Here is an 18,997-nt window from a genome sequence, read left to right on the forward strand (position 1 = left end):
CAATAAGCCAACCCCTGTACCCCAGGAGCAAAAAAGGAATGAATACTACCCACAATGCACCATGGTGATTGGAACCCCCCATGGCCATTGGCTCTTGGAGAAGCCCTGTGTGTGTGTGTGTGTGTGTGTGTGTGTGTAGTTGGTAAGCTTTGAGTTACGCATTTGGACTGTTCTTGGTTCTATTGCCTTCATATGTCAGATAGTTTGCTCCACTGTGAAATTACTGAAAACACCAGCATTTTTTAAATATTTTTTTTAAGAAGTGAAGCTTTGCAGTAAAAATACACCATCATGGCTCAGATTCAGAAGTTAGAATAACAGCCATCTATATACATCTAATGAGTCCATCCCATGGTGTCTCTGTCAATAAAATAACTAAAGCATTCATACACACAGTCAGGGTTCATGGCAATCTCTCCCCAGCAGTCCCATCTCTTCAAAAACTGGTGAGGAAACCTAGGATATTTATCCACTGAAATAAAGAACAATTAGATCAGAGCCTTTGAATTATTCATGAATCAGTGTGTGTGTGTGTATTTTAAAACAAGGTGGTGCTAGATTTTGGGTCCTGAGTGTAAAAATGTGTCTGCAAGAGAGAGCTTATGCATAGACATGGTACACAGCGGCACCCTGTGGACGAATGTGTAACTGTCTAGTGGGACTTCCATGTAGGAAATTACAGGTATGACAAATCCATAGCTGATATGAAAGAATTGGACAGCAAGCAATATTGCCTTGATAGTCCAAGGACTCGATTCTATACTGATCATGGACGTTCAGCGCGATTGAAATGTAAAGGCCATGTTCCCCTGGTCACAGAAAGTGCATTCAGTGAATGCTTCATGTCGGTTCAAATCGTAAATTACCGTCACATTTCAATCCCGCTATAGCACTGAACTTCTGCAAAACGGATTGAATCAAGCCATAAACTGAATTTTCACCATATGATTTTGCATGTTCCTAGAGACTAGGTGTCAATACAGGATTGGTCAATAGACTAGGACGGAGTCTATATGCTCATTACATTCCTGGTCAGATCACAAGTTCACGGTCGTTTTCATTAGCGCACTCTGAAGCCAACATTTTCGGAATGGAAAAACAAGCGTTTCTTAACGTCAGGTAGTCCATCCCCATTTTGCCCCGTTTGCTTTAGTTTCATCCTAGTGAATAGACTGGGCTTTACTCCCAGTTGAAGTAAAACATGAGACCAGTCAGAAGTTTATGTGTGCCTTGCTTTAAATACGGATAACATAAGTGTTTAAGGGGCTATGACAGTGACACATTGGAATTAAGGCTTTGGGGGCTATAAACAAACCATATACAATAACCATATTGTCACATGAACACAGTCCGAGGTTCAACCTTAACTCAAGAAAAAAGAAAAAACTAGCAAGCTCACCTTCAAACGATCTAACTGATAATGGTGAAGAACAAAGTGTAATAGAGGATTAACAGTTAGTTGACATGTACATTTGTTCTGTGTCTTGGGATCATAAAATGGCAAATCAACAACACCAGCACACAGAATGGCATTGGTAGTCAGGTGCAATGGCTAAATATACAACAGCCATCTCTCTTGACATTCACTTCCCTGTTACTGCATAGGCCAGGTCAGACTACAGGCAGGTCTCTCTGGAAGTTTAAGAGATATCCTGTAAATGAAAGGTTAAATAGGTTGGATTGGACACCTCGACCTGAACGGGGATATAATATGGAGTCTCTGCTGCTGTGGCAGAGTAAGAACTGGGGCTCCGCGTGTGTGTCAGAGATAGGGGTCCTGAAATGACGTAAGGGGCGGCGTGCCAATCAGGCTGTCCAGAGTGTATTAATAATATGAACCCAGAATAGTCCGTACACACCGTCCCCATTAACTGTGTGTAGGTCATTCATACACTGTGCCAGGTCATCCTGAAATGAAGAAAGTTTGTTCTAAGGGTGCCCACATGACTGAGTGAGTCAATACACTGAGCCAATTCACCCTGGCATTAATAACCTATGTGCCATTGTGTGTGTGTGTGTGTGTGTGTGATTAAGGGTGTGTGGGAGAGAGTTAGTGGTCACCTGACCTCTGATCTTAATCTGGTTATACAACTAGCCCCATTAAAAGTCCTACCAACCCAGTTCTATAATTAGAAAATACTCTGACATACAAAATCCAAACCCACAGCCAACCATCATAACAAATAGAAGCTTTCCAGTGGCTGCACAGACATCTAGGGTTTCAGAAAGTGGCCAGTCCTTGAGTAAATGGCAAAGTTAGCAGTCTTTTCCACAGCTTCTTTTGGCAGTCCCTCTTGCAACCAGAGAACGCACACCAAGGCATCTGAAATCCATACAATCTGAGGTAAGTAGTGACTGCTTTTTACATTATTTGAGATCCTGTACATCAGGGGTACTCAAGTACTATTTTAGAAGGTCCGGTCATATAAATTTCCTCGGTTGCAAAGGTCCGGATAAATAGAAATATATCATCGTAGTAACAAACCCCCAACTCACAACCCACATTTGTCCATGTCTTGTGTGTTTATATGATACCAGCGGTTGAGGCTCGACAGATTCAAAACGTAATAATAAATACATAATTTAGGGCCAGGTTCAAAATTATGGTCTTCGCGTCACCTTGCTTTCTGATGGTGCAATTGACCGCAACTTTCACTTCCTCTTTCCCAACCAACCAGAGCTCCATTACGTAAGCAGCCAATCAGAAAGGAGAAATGTGTCTGAGGGGGCGTGGTCAACACCACCCAGACAAGAAGTGGGAGGCTAGACAGGATACGTCCACCCCTCTTTTGGTCCATTCTTTCCCCTCTCTGGCCGAGTTCTTTCCTCTTCTCCACAGCGCTACATTTCATTCTCTCCATCAGACCTCCATCTTCTTCAGCTGTTCGTAGGTAACAAAGAACTAAGGAGGAGTTAAGGACAAGGCACAGAAAGAGAGAAATAAAAAATAAAAACATCCTTCTCCGTGCAGGAGCTTTGCTAGGAACATAACACATCAAACACACCACGTCCACTCCACCCTGTAGACTACCATTCCCGTTCCTAGCTCACCTCGGTGACCCCCTGGTTACCCGTTCCTAGCTCACCTCGGTGACCCCCTGGTTACCCGTTCCTAGCTCCCCTGGTTACCCCCTGGTTACCCGTTCCTAGCTCCCCTGGTTACCCGTTCCTAGCTCCCCTGGTTACCCGTTCCTAGCTCACCTTGGTGACCCCCTGGTTACCCGTTCCTAGCTCCCCTGGTTACCCGTTCCTAGCTCACCTCGGTGACCCCCTGGTTACCCGTTCCTAGCTCCCCTGGTTACAGGTTCTTAGCTCCCTTCTGTAATCCCCTGGTTACCCGTTCCTAGCTCCCCTGGTTACAGGTTCTTAGCTCCCTTCTGTAATCCCCTGGTTACCCGTTCCTAGCTCCCCTGGTTACAGGTTCTTAGCTCCCTTCTGTGATCCCCTGGTTACCCGTTCCTAGCTCCCCTGGTTACAGGTCCTTAGCTCCCTTCTGTGATCCCCTGGTTACCCGTTCCTAGCTCCCCTGGTTATAGGTCCCTAGCTCCCTTCTGTGATCCCCTGGTTACCCGTTCCTAGCTCCCCTGGTCACAGGTTCCTAGCTCCCGTCCGTGATCCCCTGGTTACCTCAATGTAATAATCACATTACATGGCTGAGGTTTAGTTATAGCTGCTACCTCTGCCCAATCTATAGGCCCACTCTCCTAAAGGTTTATACTTGTTCTAATGCCATATCTGTAGATAATTAATTAGAATGTAACAAGTGTCACTGTTCAAAACATTTAATTTATACTCCGATGGAATGTCTGTAGACCGTTGGTTTCCTTGTTGCATAGACATGAAAAAAGTTAATGTCTGTGCGACTGTCGCAACATCCGTTGTGGTTACTGGGCTGCTACAGCAACAAGACCAAATCCACCTGTGACAAGACGGTGCATGAGTTGTAAAATTCTCAGATGAAAATGTACTTTTATTCCGTGACTTTTTGTAAATTGTAAATAATGTTGGTGGATAATGAATCAAATAAAATAATAAAAGTAGGCTATTTAGAAGTCATGCAGAAGCTATCATTTTGGGTTTATACTCGTTCATGATGTCACCGAGACATCTGTCTACAGACCAACTGTAAACCAGCCTCATCATGCCACAGGGAACAGATTTCTCTCCCCCTATTGTTCTCCCTCAAATCTTCTTTCCCTTTCCCTCTCTCTTAATGCACCAAAGGGACTCGGCCACTCTCCAAACATAAACCCTTCCCGTTTATTTCTCTCCCCCCACCCCCTTCTTCCTCCCCCTCTTCCTTACCCTCCATCTTCCTCACCACCATTCTGGTCCTAGATCCCTCTGTTACCCTAGGTGAAACTGGATTGCTATTACAGCAGCTGTAATGTGTGTGCAACTGCATTACATAATTGCGTTAGCTGGCATTAGATTCACCCTCTGGTGCCATTGGAATGTCCAAACTAAGGTTGGGATCAATTCCATCAAAATTCCAGTAAATTTAGGAACTGCATTCCTATAAAGAAACTCCATGACCAACTCTACAGATTGATATTAAACTGGAATTGACCTCGACTCTGGTGCAACCCGTCAGTGGTAGATAAACATACACAAATGAAAACATAAACACACTTCTGTGAGTAGGTGAAAGGATACGATGATGTTCCATGGGCCGAGACGGAGCCAGTTGGGGAAAAATCCTTTGTAGAGTGCCATGAAGCCCTCAGACCGCGACGTCTAAAGACACAAAACGTTACACACACACACACACACACACACACACAGAGCCCTGTACCAATCATTGCCCCGCATCTATGGGCTGTATTCATAATGCCAATTCTGTTGCAAAACACTTCTTAAACAGAACGGGGAGGGACCTACCTGAATTTGTCCAATACATTCTGTTTTGCAGGTGTTTAGACTAATGATTACACCCCTGGTTCATATGGTGTGTCATCAAATCAAATTTATTTATATAGCCCTTCGTACATCAGCTGATATCTCAAAGTGCTGTACAGAAACCCAGCCTAAAACCCCAAACAGCAAGCAATGCAGGTGTAGAAGCACGGTGGCTAGGAAAAACTCCCTAGAAAGGCCAAAACCTAGGAAGAAACCTAGAGAGGAACCAGGCTATGTGGGGTGGCCAGTCCTCTTCTGGCTGTGCCGGGTGGAGAGTATAACAGAACATCATCAGGGTTTCCGTTAGGAAAATTGACTTTCAGCATTTTTATTTACCGGACATTTGAGAAATACCAATATTAGCGGAGTAACGAACAGCGAAACCACTAGTCTATGTCAATCTACTATCCCCCATAGTAGAAAAGTTCCCCTATTCTATTGGTCAGCATGTTGTTCTGTGCGAGAAATAAATAGCCTATTCCAAAACAGACTCTGGGACAATAGATCCCAAACTTTACAACCAGTAGTCCTATGTTACACCAAAAAATAAATCAATTCAAAAGCAATGAGACTGATGCAACAGATCAGATCTATTAGCTTAACATTTTGATATAATGTGAAGAAATAATCGTTTAAGCACAGCAATGCGCACAAAGCAGTAAACTACGCGCGAATGCTGGTTCCATAATGCAATTAGCAGAGAAACCCAGGTGCCAGAAGCGCACCACACATGCGAGTGGTTTCATGTGAAAGAGATTAAAATATCTTTAGAAATATGGGAGATCTAAAGATGCAACTAGCATGGGTTGCTAATATGACAAGGAATAAAGTTCGGCTATTTGACAATAAAATAAAAGTTGATTTGAAAACCAGTAGAACATGAGAAATAGGCTGGTTTTAATGGCATATGGAAGTCTCTATAAAATAATTTTGGCTAGGCAAGACAGGCCTCATAATAAATAAGATACAAACTAATGAAAATAGACATGAACCCTGAGCTCTATGTAACAAAATATGTTGCTGTTCATCCAGGAATTTTGGGAGCACGGTGCGAATAGGAAAAAAATCTCCCAGATAATAACTGCTGTAATAAGGCTTCACTTTGTTTGGAGTGCCCTAGAGAAAAAGTGAGTGCAGAGTCAATCGCGTAAAGGCTGCACCACTACTACAGCAAAAATGGCTTGCTTCTAGCCCACCAGGTTCTGACCCATATTACCGGAACAACATTTTTATCTTCCTATAGCAGATCACATTTCCCATTCATAAACCATGTTTTGGGCCTTTATAAAATTATTTGCGGGCCATTAACATGACTTTAAAAAGTGTAAACAAATGGTTACATCATTGGCTAGCTAGCTAACAACCTAGTAACTTTACCTGTATATCCAAACATTTGGGGATACAGAAAGGAAAAGGGATAGCTTCTTCAGGAGATCAATCATAGCATTGAATGAACGCACATTGTCATCACAAACCTGATTCTTATTTACAATGACGGCCTAACCCGGACGACACTGGGCCAATTGTGCGCCGCCCTATTGGGACTCCCGTTCACAGCCGGTTGTGAGACAGCCCGGGATCGAACCAGGGTCTGTAGTGATGCCTCTAGCACTGAGATGCAGTGCCTTAGACCGCTGCGATAAGCATGACCATTCAAATGTATTTCCATCGACTGATATTTCCAGACTAAAAGCATTATTTTGTAATGGGATTCCATCCCACCCCCCTTTCTCCTGGACAATTAGTCGGTGCTAATTTATTTGATCTTTGGGCCAAAAAGCCAGCCATAACCCTGGTGTGCCTACCTACCTGAAGTAAGCAGTCCAGTGTTCCCTGGTAGGTGACAGCTCCGTATGTCTGGTTCATCATCCGTGTGCGGACCACGTCTATGGGGTTAGAGGCCAGAGCCCCCGCCAGACCACACGCAAAACTGGACCTGGGAACCAGAGGGAAAGGGTCAGAGGTTCCCTAGTCTTACGCAGCCATATGTTGCTCTCTTGTGGAGAGTTAACAGAGTGGTGGGTGAGCATTGATGATGTCACTCACAAGAAGTGTGTGTAAATGTTGTCACCCATGTGACAATCCATAATCAGGTGTTTCTTTGCGAGGTCATAGGCAGGAAGCTCCACCCCCACTACGATGGCTGCTCTCTGCGCTGTCAGAGACACACCCTGTGAGAGCGAGAGAGAGTGAGGGGGGTTAAAAGTGTGTGTGTGTGTGTGTGTGTGTGAAACTGTGTGTGTCCATACACCTACCTTCCACAGCCCCCTGGTTCCTTCCTGTTGGTAGATGTTGATGAAGTTTCCCATCATGCTTCCCTGGATCACACTGCCCTGAGCCTGCATACGGATCTGGGAACACCAGGAAGGAAAAACTGTTAGGATAAAAGTCAACTCAAATGAACAGAAAACCAGTATGCAGATGACAGGAGAGACTAGTGAGAGTTATCAGCACTGGATGACAATTTAACATGGCCTTCGGTGATCTGCCACAAATAGTTAAGCTTAGGGGGAAACACTGCTGAGGTGTGTGTAGAGCCACGATGTTAAGGTGCCAAGGGTTCACCAGCTGTCCTCATCTGCATTCTGACCCACTGTGTTCTGCATTCTGGCCTACTTAAAGCCTTGCCAATGCTCTTAAGACCAAACAAATGATAACAATAACAATGTTAATGTGTTGAATGCAGATCAGTCTCATCCTTAAACTTAAAGGGAAATATAAATCTGCCTGCATACCTGGTTGAGTGGTGTGTGTATGTCCAGAGGGTTATTTAAGTGTGTGAATAGAGCTAAGCACTTGACCAACGACCCCCCCCACACACACACACAGCGCAAAAGGGAACACACTACCTTTGAAAACACACTGTTCTAACTTTCAGCCAACCCAATTAAATCCTAAAAACACACATACGCCCACATGATATGGCTATTTCTGGTGGGCACGAGTCTGGAAATATCTCAGTGACCCCCCTCCCATACACACTTCAACCCCCACCTCCCCCCCAGACACAACCCTGTACCCATAGAATTAATGTAGGAACCTTATTTAGAAACTGCAAGTACTTTCACCCCCTCACACACCCTCCAATCCATTAAAACCTCTTAAGGATCTGACCCTTTTTTCATTTTCCGCTTAAAATGACATTTAAATGATATCGTTTGAAAGAAAACACTTTGAAGTTTGTGGAAATGTTAAATGAATGTAGGAGAAAATAACACATTAGATCTGTTAAAAGATAAAGTAAAAAAAACACGAGTTTTTTTTTGTACCATCATCTTTGAAATGCAAGAGAAAGAATTTGCACTTGGGAGTATGGCTAGACGGTACACTGTCCTTCTCTTGGTACATATCAAAGCTGCAGGCTAAAGTTAAATCTAGACTTGGTTTCCTCTATCGTAATCACTCCTCGTTCACCCCAGCTGCCAAACTAACCCTGATTCAGATGACCATCCTACCCATGCTAGAATACAAAGACATTTATAGATCGGCAGATAAGGGTGCTCTCGAGCAGCAAGATGTTCTTTACCAGTCGGCCATCAGATTTGCCACCAATGCTCTTTAATGGACACATCACCACACTCTATACTCCTCTGTAAAACTGGTCATCTCTGTATACCTGTCGCAAGACTCACTGGTTGATGCTTATTTATAAAACCCTCTTAGGCCTCACTCCCCCCCCCATCTGAGATATCTACTGCAGCTGCTACAGTGTTGTGTCGCTAACATGCTGTGTTGTCGTCTTAGGTCTCTATGTAATGTTGTCTCTTGTCGTGGTGTGTTTTGTCTTATAATTTATATTTAAAAATATATTTTTTTAATCCCAGCCCCCATCCCCTTTTGGTAGGTCGCCAATGTAAATAAGAATTTGTTCTTAACTGACTTTAGTTAAATAAAAAGTTAAATAAAATAAATGTATTATTCCAGCTCAGGCACAATTTAGATTTTGGCCACTAGATGGCAACAGTGTGTGCGCAAGATTTTAGACTGATCCAATGAACCATTGGATACCTGTTCAAAATGTTGTATTAAGACTGCCCAAATGTGCCTAATTGGTTAATTAATACATTTTCAAGTTCATAACTGTGCACCCTGCTCAAACAATAGAATGGCATTATTTCACTGTAATACCTACTGTAAATTGGACATTGCCATTAGATTAACAAGAATTGAAGCTTTCTACCAATATCAGATATGTCTATGTCCCGAGATGTTTTTTGTTACTTACAACCTCATGCTAATCACATTAGCCTATGTTAGCTCAACCATCCCGTGGGAGGGGGAACACCGATCCCGTATTAATGTAGAAATCCAGCTCAGCCTGAATGCTAGGGGTTTAGGCAGGCCCAGAGAGGATCACTGCTTATGCTCTGAGACAAAGAAACAGAGCCAAAACACTGTATTTTGTTCAGATCAACCCTGCCGGTCTCTGTTGGCTTCTAATACCCAGGAAACTACTGACAACGTTTACAAATGTTTGTGTGTGTGTGTGTGTGTGTGTGTGTGTGTGTCTCATTACCTTCAGTACGTCCGTTGGGTTGGCGATGGACGAGGAGATGACTCCAGACAGAACACCACACAGGACGTTGGTCAACAACGTCTCATCTGAGAAAGAGAGGAGAAATTCAATTCAGGCTAGTCTTTGTACAATGAATAATAGTTCCTCTAAGTCTCACCCGCGCACACACTACCTCTATGATGTGTGTGTCCGTGTTACAATAGCGTATAATGGAGATATTATTCTCAGCAGAAACTGGGTCACACACATTAACTTGACCTACAACCTTCACACAGCTTGGGGTAGGTACGCTCGTAGCATGTTCTGAGCCTAGCACATAAGGAGCTTTGCTGTCCTGTGGAATATATGCCCCAGATGGCATCTCATAGCTCCTACCTAGTCTTCTTTTCTCATACCTAGTCTTAGGGCTGGGAAATACATTTTAATAAAGCAAATTCATTTGAAATATGTTTTTGCGTGTTATTCCAAATGCCTGTATAACAGAATCAAGTAACTTTTCTGAACATGTCTGCTTGTTCTCATGTTGTATGTTTAGTCTCGTCTCCTTCGCGCCTTCTGTGCACCTTCCCATTTACACCAGAGATCTGTATATAATGAGATGCACGTCTCCGCCCTAACAATGAGAGTCCTTGTCCCAAAGACAGGAGAAGCAGTTGAAAAAACTTAGGTCCAAAATAAGCCCATGGAAAGACATCGGCCTCTTCCTCTGTTAACACACACTAAGCCCCTCCATGTCTCTCACGCCAACAAAGTTGAGATCACATCTTCCTCTGACAAGTGGTTTCAACTCGCTATTTAGTCCAAAAGAAAAAAAAAATGGTCATATGGACACCAATACACATGAATAAAATAATGTCTCAGGGGAGAAGGTGACTTTTCTAAAGATATCCTTTTCAAATGTCTCAACTACTCAAATTGCACGCAGAGCAGAACCTACTGAAACGTGAGTATCAATGAACATTGACAAACTGGAAATACATTTTCCAGAATCACTCACGACATTGCGGTACCACTAGCAGCAATTTAGCCAAAGACTTAAACTAGCTGTCTAGTCTGTTTTATAAAATGTGCAATAAGCATAAAACACAATTATATATCGAATTGGCAACTCGCCATTCTGAGAAATAAGATTGTTCAGATGTTGAAATCGTGACCTAAGTGGACAGGCTAACATGCTTTTTCAAACAGAACATTGTGTTCATAACAAATCAACTGTTCAACCTTGTTAGTTAGCAAATAGATTGAAGTTTGCTAAACTTGAAATAAAGTATAAAGATTAGCTGGCTAATCACTAGCACGTGGCCTTGAGAGATTGATGAGACGTGTTCATTTTCTATAGCCTAATACAAGAAGTTAGTTATTATTAGTGGATATCCATTATGCCTGGGTAGGGCATTTTCATAGACTTGAAAGCCAGATCAGTGATTAGTGTGTGTCCCCCCCAAAAAATGGAGGTTAAACTGTTTTCATAAAATAATTAGTGGGTCTTATGGTTGTGTAAGGCTTATATTTATCCTAGGTATAACTTCACACGCCCGGAATTCATTAGATTATTGCTGTTTGAAATGCAGTTTGACCTTTAATTGTACAACTCTTATTTACATCGATATATATACAGTGGGGCAAAAAAAGTATTTAGTCAGCCACCAATTGTGCAAGTTCTCCCACTTAAAAATATGAGAGGCCTGTAATTTTCATCATAGGTACACGTCAACTATGACAGACAAAATTAGAAGAAAAAAAAATCCAGAAAAATCTGGTGGAAAATAAGTATTTGGTCACCTACAAACAAGCAAGAATTCTGGCTCTCACAGACCTGTAACTTCTTTAAGAGGCTCCTCTGTCCTCCACTCGTTACCTGTATTAATGGCACCTGTTTGAACTTGTTATCAGTATAAAAGACACCTGTCCACAACCTCAAATAGTCACACTCCAAACTCCACTATGGCCAAGACCAAAGAGCTGTCAAAGGACACCAGAAACAAAATTGTAGACCTGCACCAGTCTGGGAAGACTGAATCTGCAATAGGTAAGGTAATCTGCAATAGGAGCAATTATTAGGAAATGGAAGACATACAAGACCACTGATAATCTCCCTCAATCTGGGGCTCCACGCAAGATCTCACCCCGTGGGGTCAAAATTATCACAAGAACGGTGAGCAAAAATCCCAGAACCACACGAGGGGACCTAGTAAATGACCTGCAGAGAGCTGGGACCAAAGTAACAAAGCCTACCATCAGTAACACACTACGCCGCCAGGGACTCAAATCCTGCAGTGCCAGACGTGTCCCCCTGCTTAAGCCAGTACATGTCCAGGCCCGTCTGAAGTTTGCTAGAGAGCATTTGGATGATCCAGAAGAAGATTGGGAGAATGTCATATGGTCAGATGAAACCAAAATATAACTTTTTGGTAAAAACTCAACTCGTCGTGTTTGGAGGACAAAGAATGCTGAGTTGCATCCAAAGAACACCATAACTACTGTGAAGCATGGGGGTGGAAATATCATGCTTTGGGGCTGTTTTTCTGCAAAGGGACCAGGACGAATGATCTGTGTAAAGGAAAGAATGAATGGGGCCATGTATCGTGAGATTGAGTGAAAACCTCCATCAGCAAGGGCATTGAAGATGAAACGTGGCTGGGTCTTTCAGCATGACAATGATCCCGAACACACCGCCCAGGCAACGAAGGAGTGGCTTCGTAAGAAGCATTTCAAGGTCCTGGAGTGGCCTAGCCAGTCTCCAGATCTCAACCCCATAGAAAATCTTTGGAGGGAGTTGAAAGTCCATGTTGCCCAGCAACAGCCCCAAAACATCACTGCTCTAGAGGAGATCTGCATGGAGGAATGGGCCAAAATACCAGCAACAGTGTGTAAAAACCTTGTGAAGACTTACAGAAAATGTTTGACCTCTGTCATTGCCAACAAAGGGTATATAACAAAGTATTGAGATAAGTATTTGGTCAATAACAAAAGTTTATTTTCCACCATAATTTGCAAATAAATTCATTAAAAAAAATCCTACAATGTGATTTTCTGGATGTTTTTCTCTCATTTTGTCTGTCATAGTTGAAGTGTACCTATGATGAAAATTACAGGCCTCTCATCTTTTTAAGTGGAAGAACTTGCACAATTGTTGGCTGACTAAATACTTTTTTGCCCCACTGTATACACACTTTATAGTTATAGCATGTGCACATCGCAATGAAAGTGACTGGGAGATATATACATACATACACTGTACCAGCCAAAAGTTTGAAAACACCTACTCATTAATTTTTACTATTTTCTACATTGTAGAAGAATCGTGAAGATCAAAATTATGAAATAACACACATGGAATCATGTAGTTACCAGAAAAGTTCAATCAAATAGCATTTTAGATTCTTCAAATATATAACTTCTCAGCACATGTGGGAACTCCTTAAAGACGGTTGGAAAAGCATTCCACATGAAGCTGGTTGAGAGAAGGCCAAGAGTGTGCAAAGCTGTCAAGGCAATGGGTGGCTACATTGAAGAATCTGAAATACACTTTGATTTGTTGAACCTTTTTTTGGTTACTGCATGATTCCATGTGTTATTTCATAGTTTTGATGTCTCCACTATTATTCTACAATGTAGAAAATAGTAAAAATAAAGAAAACACCTTGAATGAGCAGGTGTCCAACCTTTTGACTAGTACTGTATGTTAAGTTTCCCTATATTTCTGTTGTTAGTGAGTCTGCGCAAGAATCTCACTTTGATGGACCGGGCCTGAGTGTAATTGCAACGAAGTACTGTGGTAGGTAACTTTGTTAATTTGGAACCTAGTCGTTGTGTCATTTTGAGTTAACACTGTGTGTGAGATGTAGATATAGCCAAGTCAGTGTACATTGCAATGCACACACACCCTACAGACAGATTTAGGACACATGTAACAAGGTGAATAAATAGCTATGAGATCTAAAACCCTGATGTGTGTGCGTTCTCTTACCTTCTGGCCTGTCCACCAGTAGTCTTTTGAAGCTCTGGTATGTGCCAATCTTTATGGTCCCATAGGATGCCTGGCGCAACATTGCAGGGGCGAGACTGCAACACAGAAACACACAACGCGTGAGTATGGCATAAATAAAACAGGCTTAACAGTTACAAGCAAAGGAGGACTTCCACTTATTGCTGCAGTTTTCAAACTAGGGGTCGTGACCCCATGTGGGGTCTCCTAATACGAAAATGTGGTCATGGGAGAATTTCAAAAATCCTGAAAAAAAAACGTTCCAGTCAAAAGATAAACACACCCACTCATTCCAGGATTTTTCTTTATTTTGAATAATAGTGAAGACATCAAAACTATGAAATAACACATATGGAATCATGTAGTAACCAAACAAGTGTTAAACAAATCAAAATATATTTTATATTTGAGATTTTTCAAAATAGCCTCCCTTTGCCTTGATGACAGCTTTGCACATATGGCATTCTATCAACCAGCTTCACCTGGAATGCTTTTCCAACAGACCTGAAGGAGTCTGCTTTTCCTTTACTCTGCGGTCTGACTCATCCCAAACCATCTCAATTGGGTTTATGTCCAGTGATTGTGGAGGCCAAGTCATCTTGATGTAACGGCACAGGGGATGTTCAGTTTGCTGCGTGACTATATTGACTTAAAACCAATTCCATTGGATCGAATGGTGGAGGCTTTTTGCACAGATGGGGCTCCATCTATGGCGGGATGGCCTCTGCACTCTAGTTATGAATGCGTCTCTCTCTGCCATATGGACGCATTGTATGTTACACCGAGAGCAACTGGCGGCAAAGGAGCGGAGCACAGAACTCCGAGCTATACTGCAGCAGGTAAGTAAGACTAAACTACATCAAACCACATTCCCTGCACACACACTTGTTCACAAAACTAAGTGGAGATATGGAATCAGAGCAGGACAATGTTCCATTTCACTCTGAGGCGATGTATTTGAAATATTTTCTCACGTTCAGAGAGGAACTGTTCATATTGAATGTAAAAAAATAAAATGTAATAAAAAATAAAATGATAATAAAAATAATTTTAAAAAAATAAAAAAAGTTAAAAAGTTGTCTCCTTGCATATGTAACATACATGTTTGGGAAACTGAACGTAAGCACACAGGAGAAATACTAAAACATTCTACAGATGAGTGACCGAATCAGTGGATTCAGAGGAAAGAATTCTTATTGGAGAGTCTTTCAAAAGCGAAGCATGCCCCCTTCCCTCAGCTGTGCATGTTTCAAACAGGAAACAGCATCAGTAAGTGTCATACAAACAAACACATAATGACTGCTCACCTCCAACGCTTAGAAGAGCACATTGGGACCTACTTCCCAATCCGTTTTATTTTGATCCTGGATCTGTTGATTGAGCTGTCATGTGACCAAATGCATTCACAGGTCACTAAGGAGGACTTTTGGTTCTGACTCAAAGGGAATACCAAAGATCTTTATAACTAAACCAAGATAAACCACAGCCTGTCATTTCAAATGGGAACCAATTAGTCAGTGAACAGAACAAGCAAGGAGGTGGGCAGTGCCAGCACGAGCTAGCGTAATCCTATTGGCACTTCCATTTGCATATTTCTTTTAGGGAACGCCTACTCTGAAGTGCACGTGTGCAATAACTCAATATACATTTGCACTCCTAAACACAATTTAAAAAAAACTTTGGCAGAAAAAGTCTACAAAAATTGCCACTATGTTCGTAAAATATTATAGTTTGGGAACAGAAAATTGTACTGAGACCAAGTGTTTCACCAATGAGAAATGTAGCAGAATGTAGGCCAAAATCCATGTCGTTCATATTTGGAAGTGAGTGGAAACGCCAAGCAGCTGCTTCACATTTATATAACCAGTGAAATATCTGCCTCATTGTGCCACCTGTGGAAATATGTTGCCATCTCCCTCTGAGCATTAATACTGCATTTAAGACAACTGGGAACTTGTCAAAAATTAGCTCCAACTGGGAAAAATCTTTTAACCGGTCAGCCAACTTTGAATTCCAACTCAGGAACCTTTCTAGAGCTCTGACTTTCCGACCAGAAAGGTCACGGTCGTCCTGATTTCACCTCGTATTTTTCCCCCAGCATCATCAGTGCTCTTGTCTTCATTATAATATCGATTCAGGTTGGATGTGGCAGCTGAGATACGCACTGTCGACCAATTCCCCTGACTTTGAGAAGCGCTGACTCAACATGCATCAAGAACACCCATCTCATTAGTGATGGTGAGATAAAACATCAGACTAATTTGCAATTGACTATCATAGCCCCACATTAAAACTATGCGATGGTGAATTGAGAAAACAAATCAATTGACTGCCATGGCACCAAGTAAAAAAGTTAACATTGACTGTTAACCTCTCTGAGCACGGAACCCGGTAGCGGGCTGAAATTCCACAACATACGGTGATCGCTACATAAATAGTCATATTAAACAGTCATGAAAATACAGGTGTCTCACATGTATCGAAAGCCTAGAATCTTGCTAATCCAACTGCGTTGTCAGATTTAAAAAATAATTTACTGCGAAAGAATACGATGCGATTATCTGAGTATAGAGACCCATAAAAAAAAAAAAAAATTCAACCAGCACAGGCGTAACAAAATCACATGCTGCATTAAAGTAAATAGTTTACCTCTGTTTGCAATCCCAATGCTCATTGTTGCACAATGAATGATCTTTTGTTTGATAAAATCCGTTTTTATAGCCTAACACGAAACATTTTGTGAACCGCTTGTGTGAATTCCGTCTCATTCCATTTTCGACGACACATTCCAGGTAAATAACCCACACAGAACGTGACTTTTCCAGTCATGTTTGGTTTCATTGCAATCAACTAGTTTGTTTGTAACACAACCAAACCTGATGGGCCATTTCGCGGGACGTATTGACTGAAAGATACCGATTTGAAGACAACAAGTAATGACATCACTGTGCACCAATGATATGACCACTGTTTCGTTGATTGACTGTATTTTAACCCAATGACCACTGATAGTCTTGAAATCTAGCTGGGTAGATAGCCAATGAGCTGAGGTAAACGGCAGTATGCAATGGTTGTGTGTTGGAAGACCAACCCATGTCGTAAAGAGAGTCATTCGCTATTGAAGTTTTATTGCAGAAGGAGCTACGCATTTTAGGCACAGCGTTGTTTTGGTAAACGCGCAGATTCAGCTGTTTATATATCAATCAGTGTGGCGACTAAGTCAGGGAAAGCTAAATCTAAGTCTAGATATACAGATGAACACATTTTAGAAGAAATTGATCGGAAAAGAGAGACAGAGTGTTGTAGGACGATTCATTTAGCGATTCCCAAGTGGAGGAATATTTTTTGAATGGAGAGGACACCGTTGTAGCCACTGTGTATAATCTGTAACATGCCTGCAGAAGAGGAACAATGTCACCGTTTTGCCCTAGGACCATGCGTCAGGACTACCTGGCATGATGACTCCTTGCTGTCCCCAGTCCACCTGGCCTTGCTGCTGTTCCAGTTTCAACTGTTCTGCCTGCGGCTATGGAACCCTAAACTGTTCATATTTACTCTTGAGGTGCTGTCCTGTTGCATCCTCTACAACTACTGTGATGATGATTATTATTATTATTATTATTATTATTATTATTATTATTATTATTATTATTATTATTATTATTATTATTATTATTATTATTATTATTATTATTAGACCCTGCTGGTCATCTATGAACATTTGAAAATCTCGGCCATGTTCTGTTATAATCTCCACCCGGCACAGCCAGAAGAGGACTGGCTACCTCATAGCCTGGCTCCTCTCTAGGTTTCTTCCTAGGTTTTGGCCTTTCTAGGGAGTTTTTACTAGCCATCGTGCTTCTACACCTGCATTGCTTGCTGTTTGGGGTTTTAGGCTGGGTTTCTGTACAGCACTGAGATATTAGCTGATGTACCAAGGGCTTTATAAATAAATTTGATTTGAGAGGACTGAGGGTCTTCCAAATATTGAAAGTGTGTAAATAGTTACCCATATTTTTTTCTCCATTTTTGGAGGAGTGTGTTAGAATGGCATTTTGTATATAGTTATTGGTTTCAAAATGTCTACCTTCACCAATTTGGCCACTTGGGTACATTTGGGCTACTTGTGTGGGACACCTGGGTGACTTCATGATAAATGTCATGTAGCACACTCATTTTGGAAGTTACCATTCTGAAACTTTGCACAAGTACTGTTGCCCTCTTATGTTTTTCACTGAAATTGTCCCCATCATCCTATCTGAATGTTTGTTTTATCTTGTTCATTTTGATGATTACAAAAATAAAAAAGTATGTTTAAAAAAAAAATTGTTTTATCTAAACCAGATCTATTGTATTATATTCTCCTACATTCAATTCACATTTACACAAACTTCAGAGTGTTTTCTTTCAAATGGTACCAAGAATATGCATATCCATGCTTCTGGGCCAGAGCTACAGGCAGTTAGAGTTGGGTATGTCTTCAGGCAGAAATTGAAAAAAAGTAGGGGGGGGTAGCTCTAAGAGGTTACAATTTTTCACATGGTTGGGGTCATGAGAATTTCCAGAGTTCCAGATCAAAATGTAGTCGTTGGCCAAAAATGTTTAGGAACCCCTAGTTTATTGGAAACTTCACTGGCATGTGTATCAACACACAGATGATCAAATAGCTCGGTATTTATTGAGTAGCAGGTTTGATGGAGACAGATTAATAAAACAAATCCTTTACGAATAACAAATTTCAATGGTGAATCTGAATTGAACATGCATTTTATTCTAGAACTAGGCTTAATCTGTGCTAATTTTGTGCAAAACGCAGAAAAGGACTTCAATAAAAATGGAATCATCATCATAAGACTGGTCAACACTCACCCTGAATAAAGTGCACTTATTCCCTCCTCTCTGCATATTCTGCCGATGGCGTGCAACATTCCCCGGTATCGAATCTCTCTGTACTTGCTGTCGCCCACTTGGCCTTGAACTTGCAGCCGCGTCTTGGTCAAATCTATAGGAAATGTACCTACACAACGGATAGAAAGACATCAATTGAGAAACAATGACAGTAAATTAATGTTAGTCCACCTCAAACACCTATGTCTAGTAAAAAATGAATAAGTAAAAACTCACCGCATTCTGCAGTGACGGATGCCAGACCACCGAAAACGAAAGGTTTCCAGTTGAAGTTGGACATTTGGATACACACTGTAGTTATTCCGGTAGACAGAAAGTATACCGGTGTGTTGTGGTTGCAATATCTGTGGTAAGCACACTATTAGTGACAACCGGAGAGACTAACGAATACACCGGTAAAAAGGTTACTGTCGCACACTTATTCAGTTCCCTCTCTCTTTTCAGTAGTGTAGCACATTGCGTTGCCACTCCCACCTGCTCTTTCTATAACCCCGCCCACAGCTGTTGCCATAGTAGCAGTGGATCAGGGTTGCGCGCGCTGCCACGATCACAGTTTGCTCACTGATCCAGATACAGTTTTAGTTTTTGTTGTTGCTGCTTTAAGAATAATATCCTGCAATTATACACATTTTGCCACGAGGCAGAGAGAAAACGTGTAAGAGCTGTTTGTAATGACTGCCTTAAAT

At 41.7% G+C, this 18,997-nt stretch overlaps 1 protein-coding gene across 2 annotated transcripts; it reads right to left on the reverse strand.

Annotated features, from left to right (window-relative positions):
• Nucleotides 1-1,218: 1,218 nt before the first annotated feature.
• On the reverse strand, nt 1,219-18,767 carry LOC112260790 (kidney mitochondrial carrier protein 1). Of its 2 annotated transcripts, XM_024436141.2 has the most exons (9): nt 18,528-18,767; nt 18,273-18,420; nt 13,386-13,480; nt 9,416-9,501; nt 7,155-7,250; nt 6,946-7,070; nt 6,709-6,835; nt 4,657-4,737; nt 1,219-2,902 (listed from the first exon to the last, which is right to left on the reverse strand). In XM_024436141.2, exons 1-9 carry the CDS (start codon nt 18,589-18,591, stop codon nt 2,861-2,863), a joined length of 864 nt encoding a protein of 287 aa, XP_024291909.1. In that variant the 5' UTR covers nt 18,592-18,767; the 3' UTR covers nt 1,219-2,860. The 2 variants fall into 2 exon arrangements, with proteins under 2 accessions (XP_024291909.1, XP_024291910.1); XM_024436142.2 differs by having other exon boundaries at nt 6,946-7,250; nt 18,528-18,661.
• Nucleotides 18,768-18,997: the final 230 nt, after the last annotated feature.

Source organism: Oncorhynchus tshawytscha, linkage group LG10 (assembly GCF_018296145.1).
Source record: "Oncorhynchus tshawytscha isolate Ot180627B linkage group LG10, Otsh_v2.0, whole genome shotgun sequence".
Lineage (NCBI taxonomy): Eukaryota > Metazoa > Chordata > Actinopteri > Salmoniformes > Salmonidae > Oncorhynchus > Oncorhynchus tshawytscha.

What these genes read in the sequence shown, in the direction of transcription:
- LOC112260790 (XM_024436142.2), bottom strand. Translation starts at nt 18,591, where the DNA reads ATGTCCAACTTCAACTGGAAACCTTTCGTTTTCGGTGGTCTGGCATCC. An exon ending in ACTGGTGGACAGGCCAGAAG is followed by an intron (nt 9,502 to 13,385) that starts GTAAGAGAACGC and finishes TCTCTTTCTCAG; the next exon opens with ATGAGACGTTGTTGACCAAC. An exon ending in TCGGCCCATGGAACATCATC is followed by an intron (nt 2,903 to 4,656) that starts GTATCCTTTCAC and finishes ACTCCTCCTTAG; the next exon opens with TTCTTTGTTACCTACGAACA.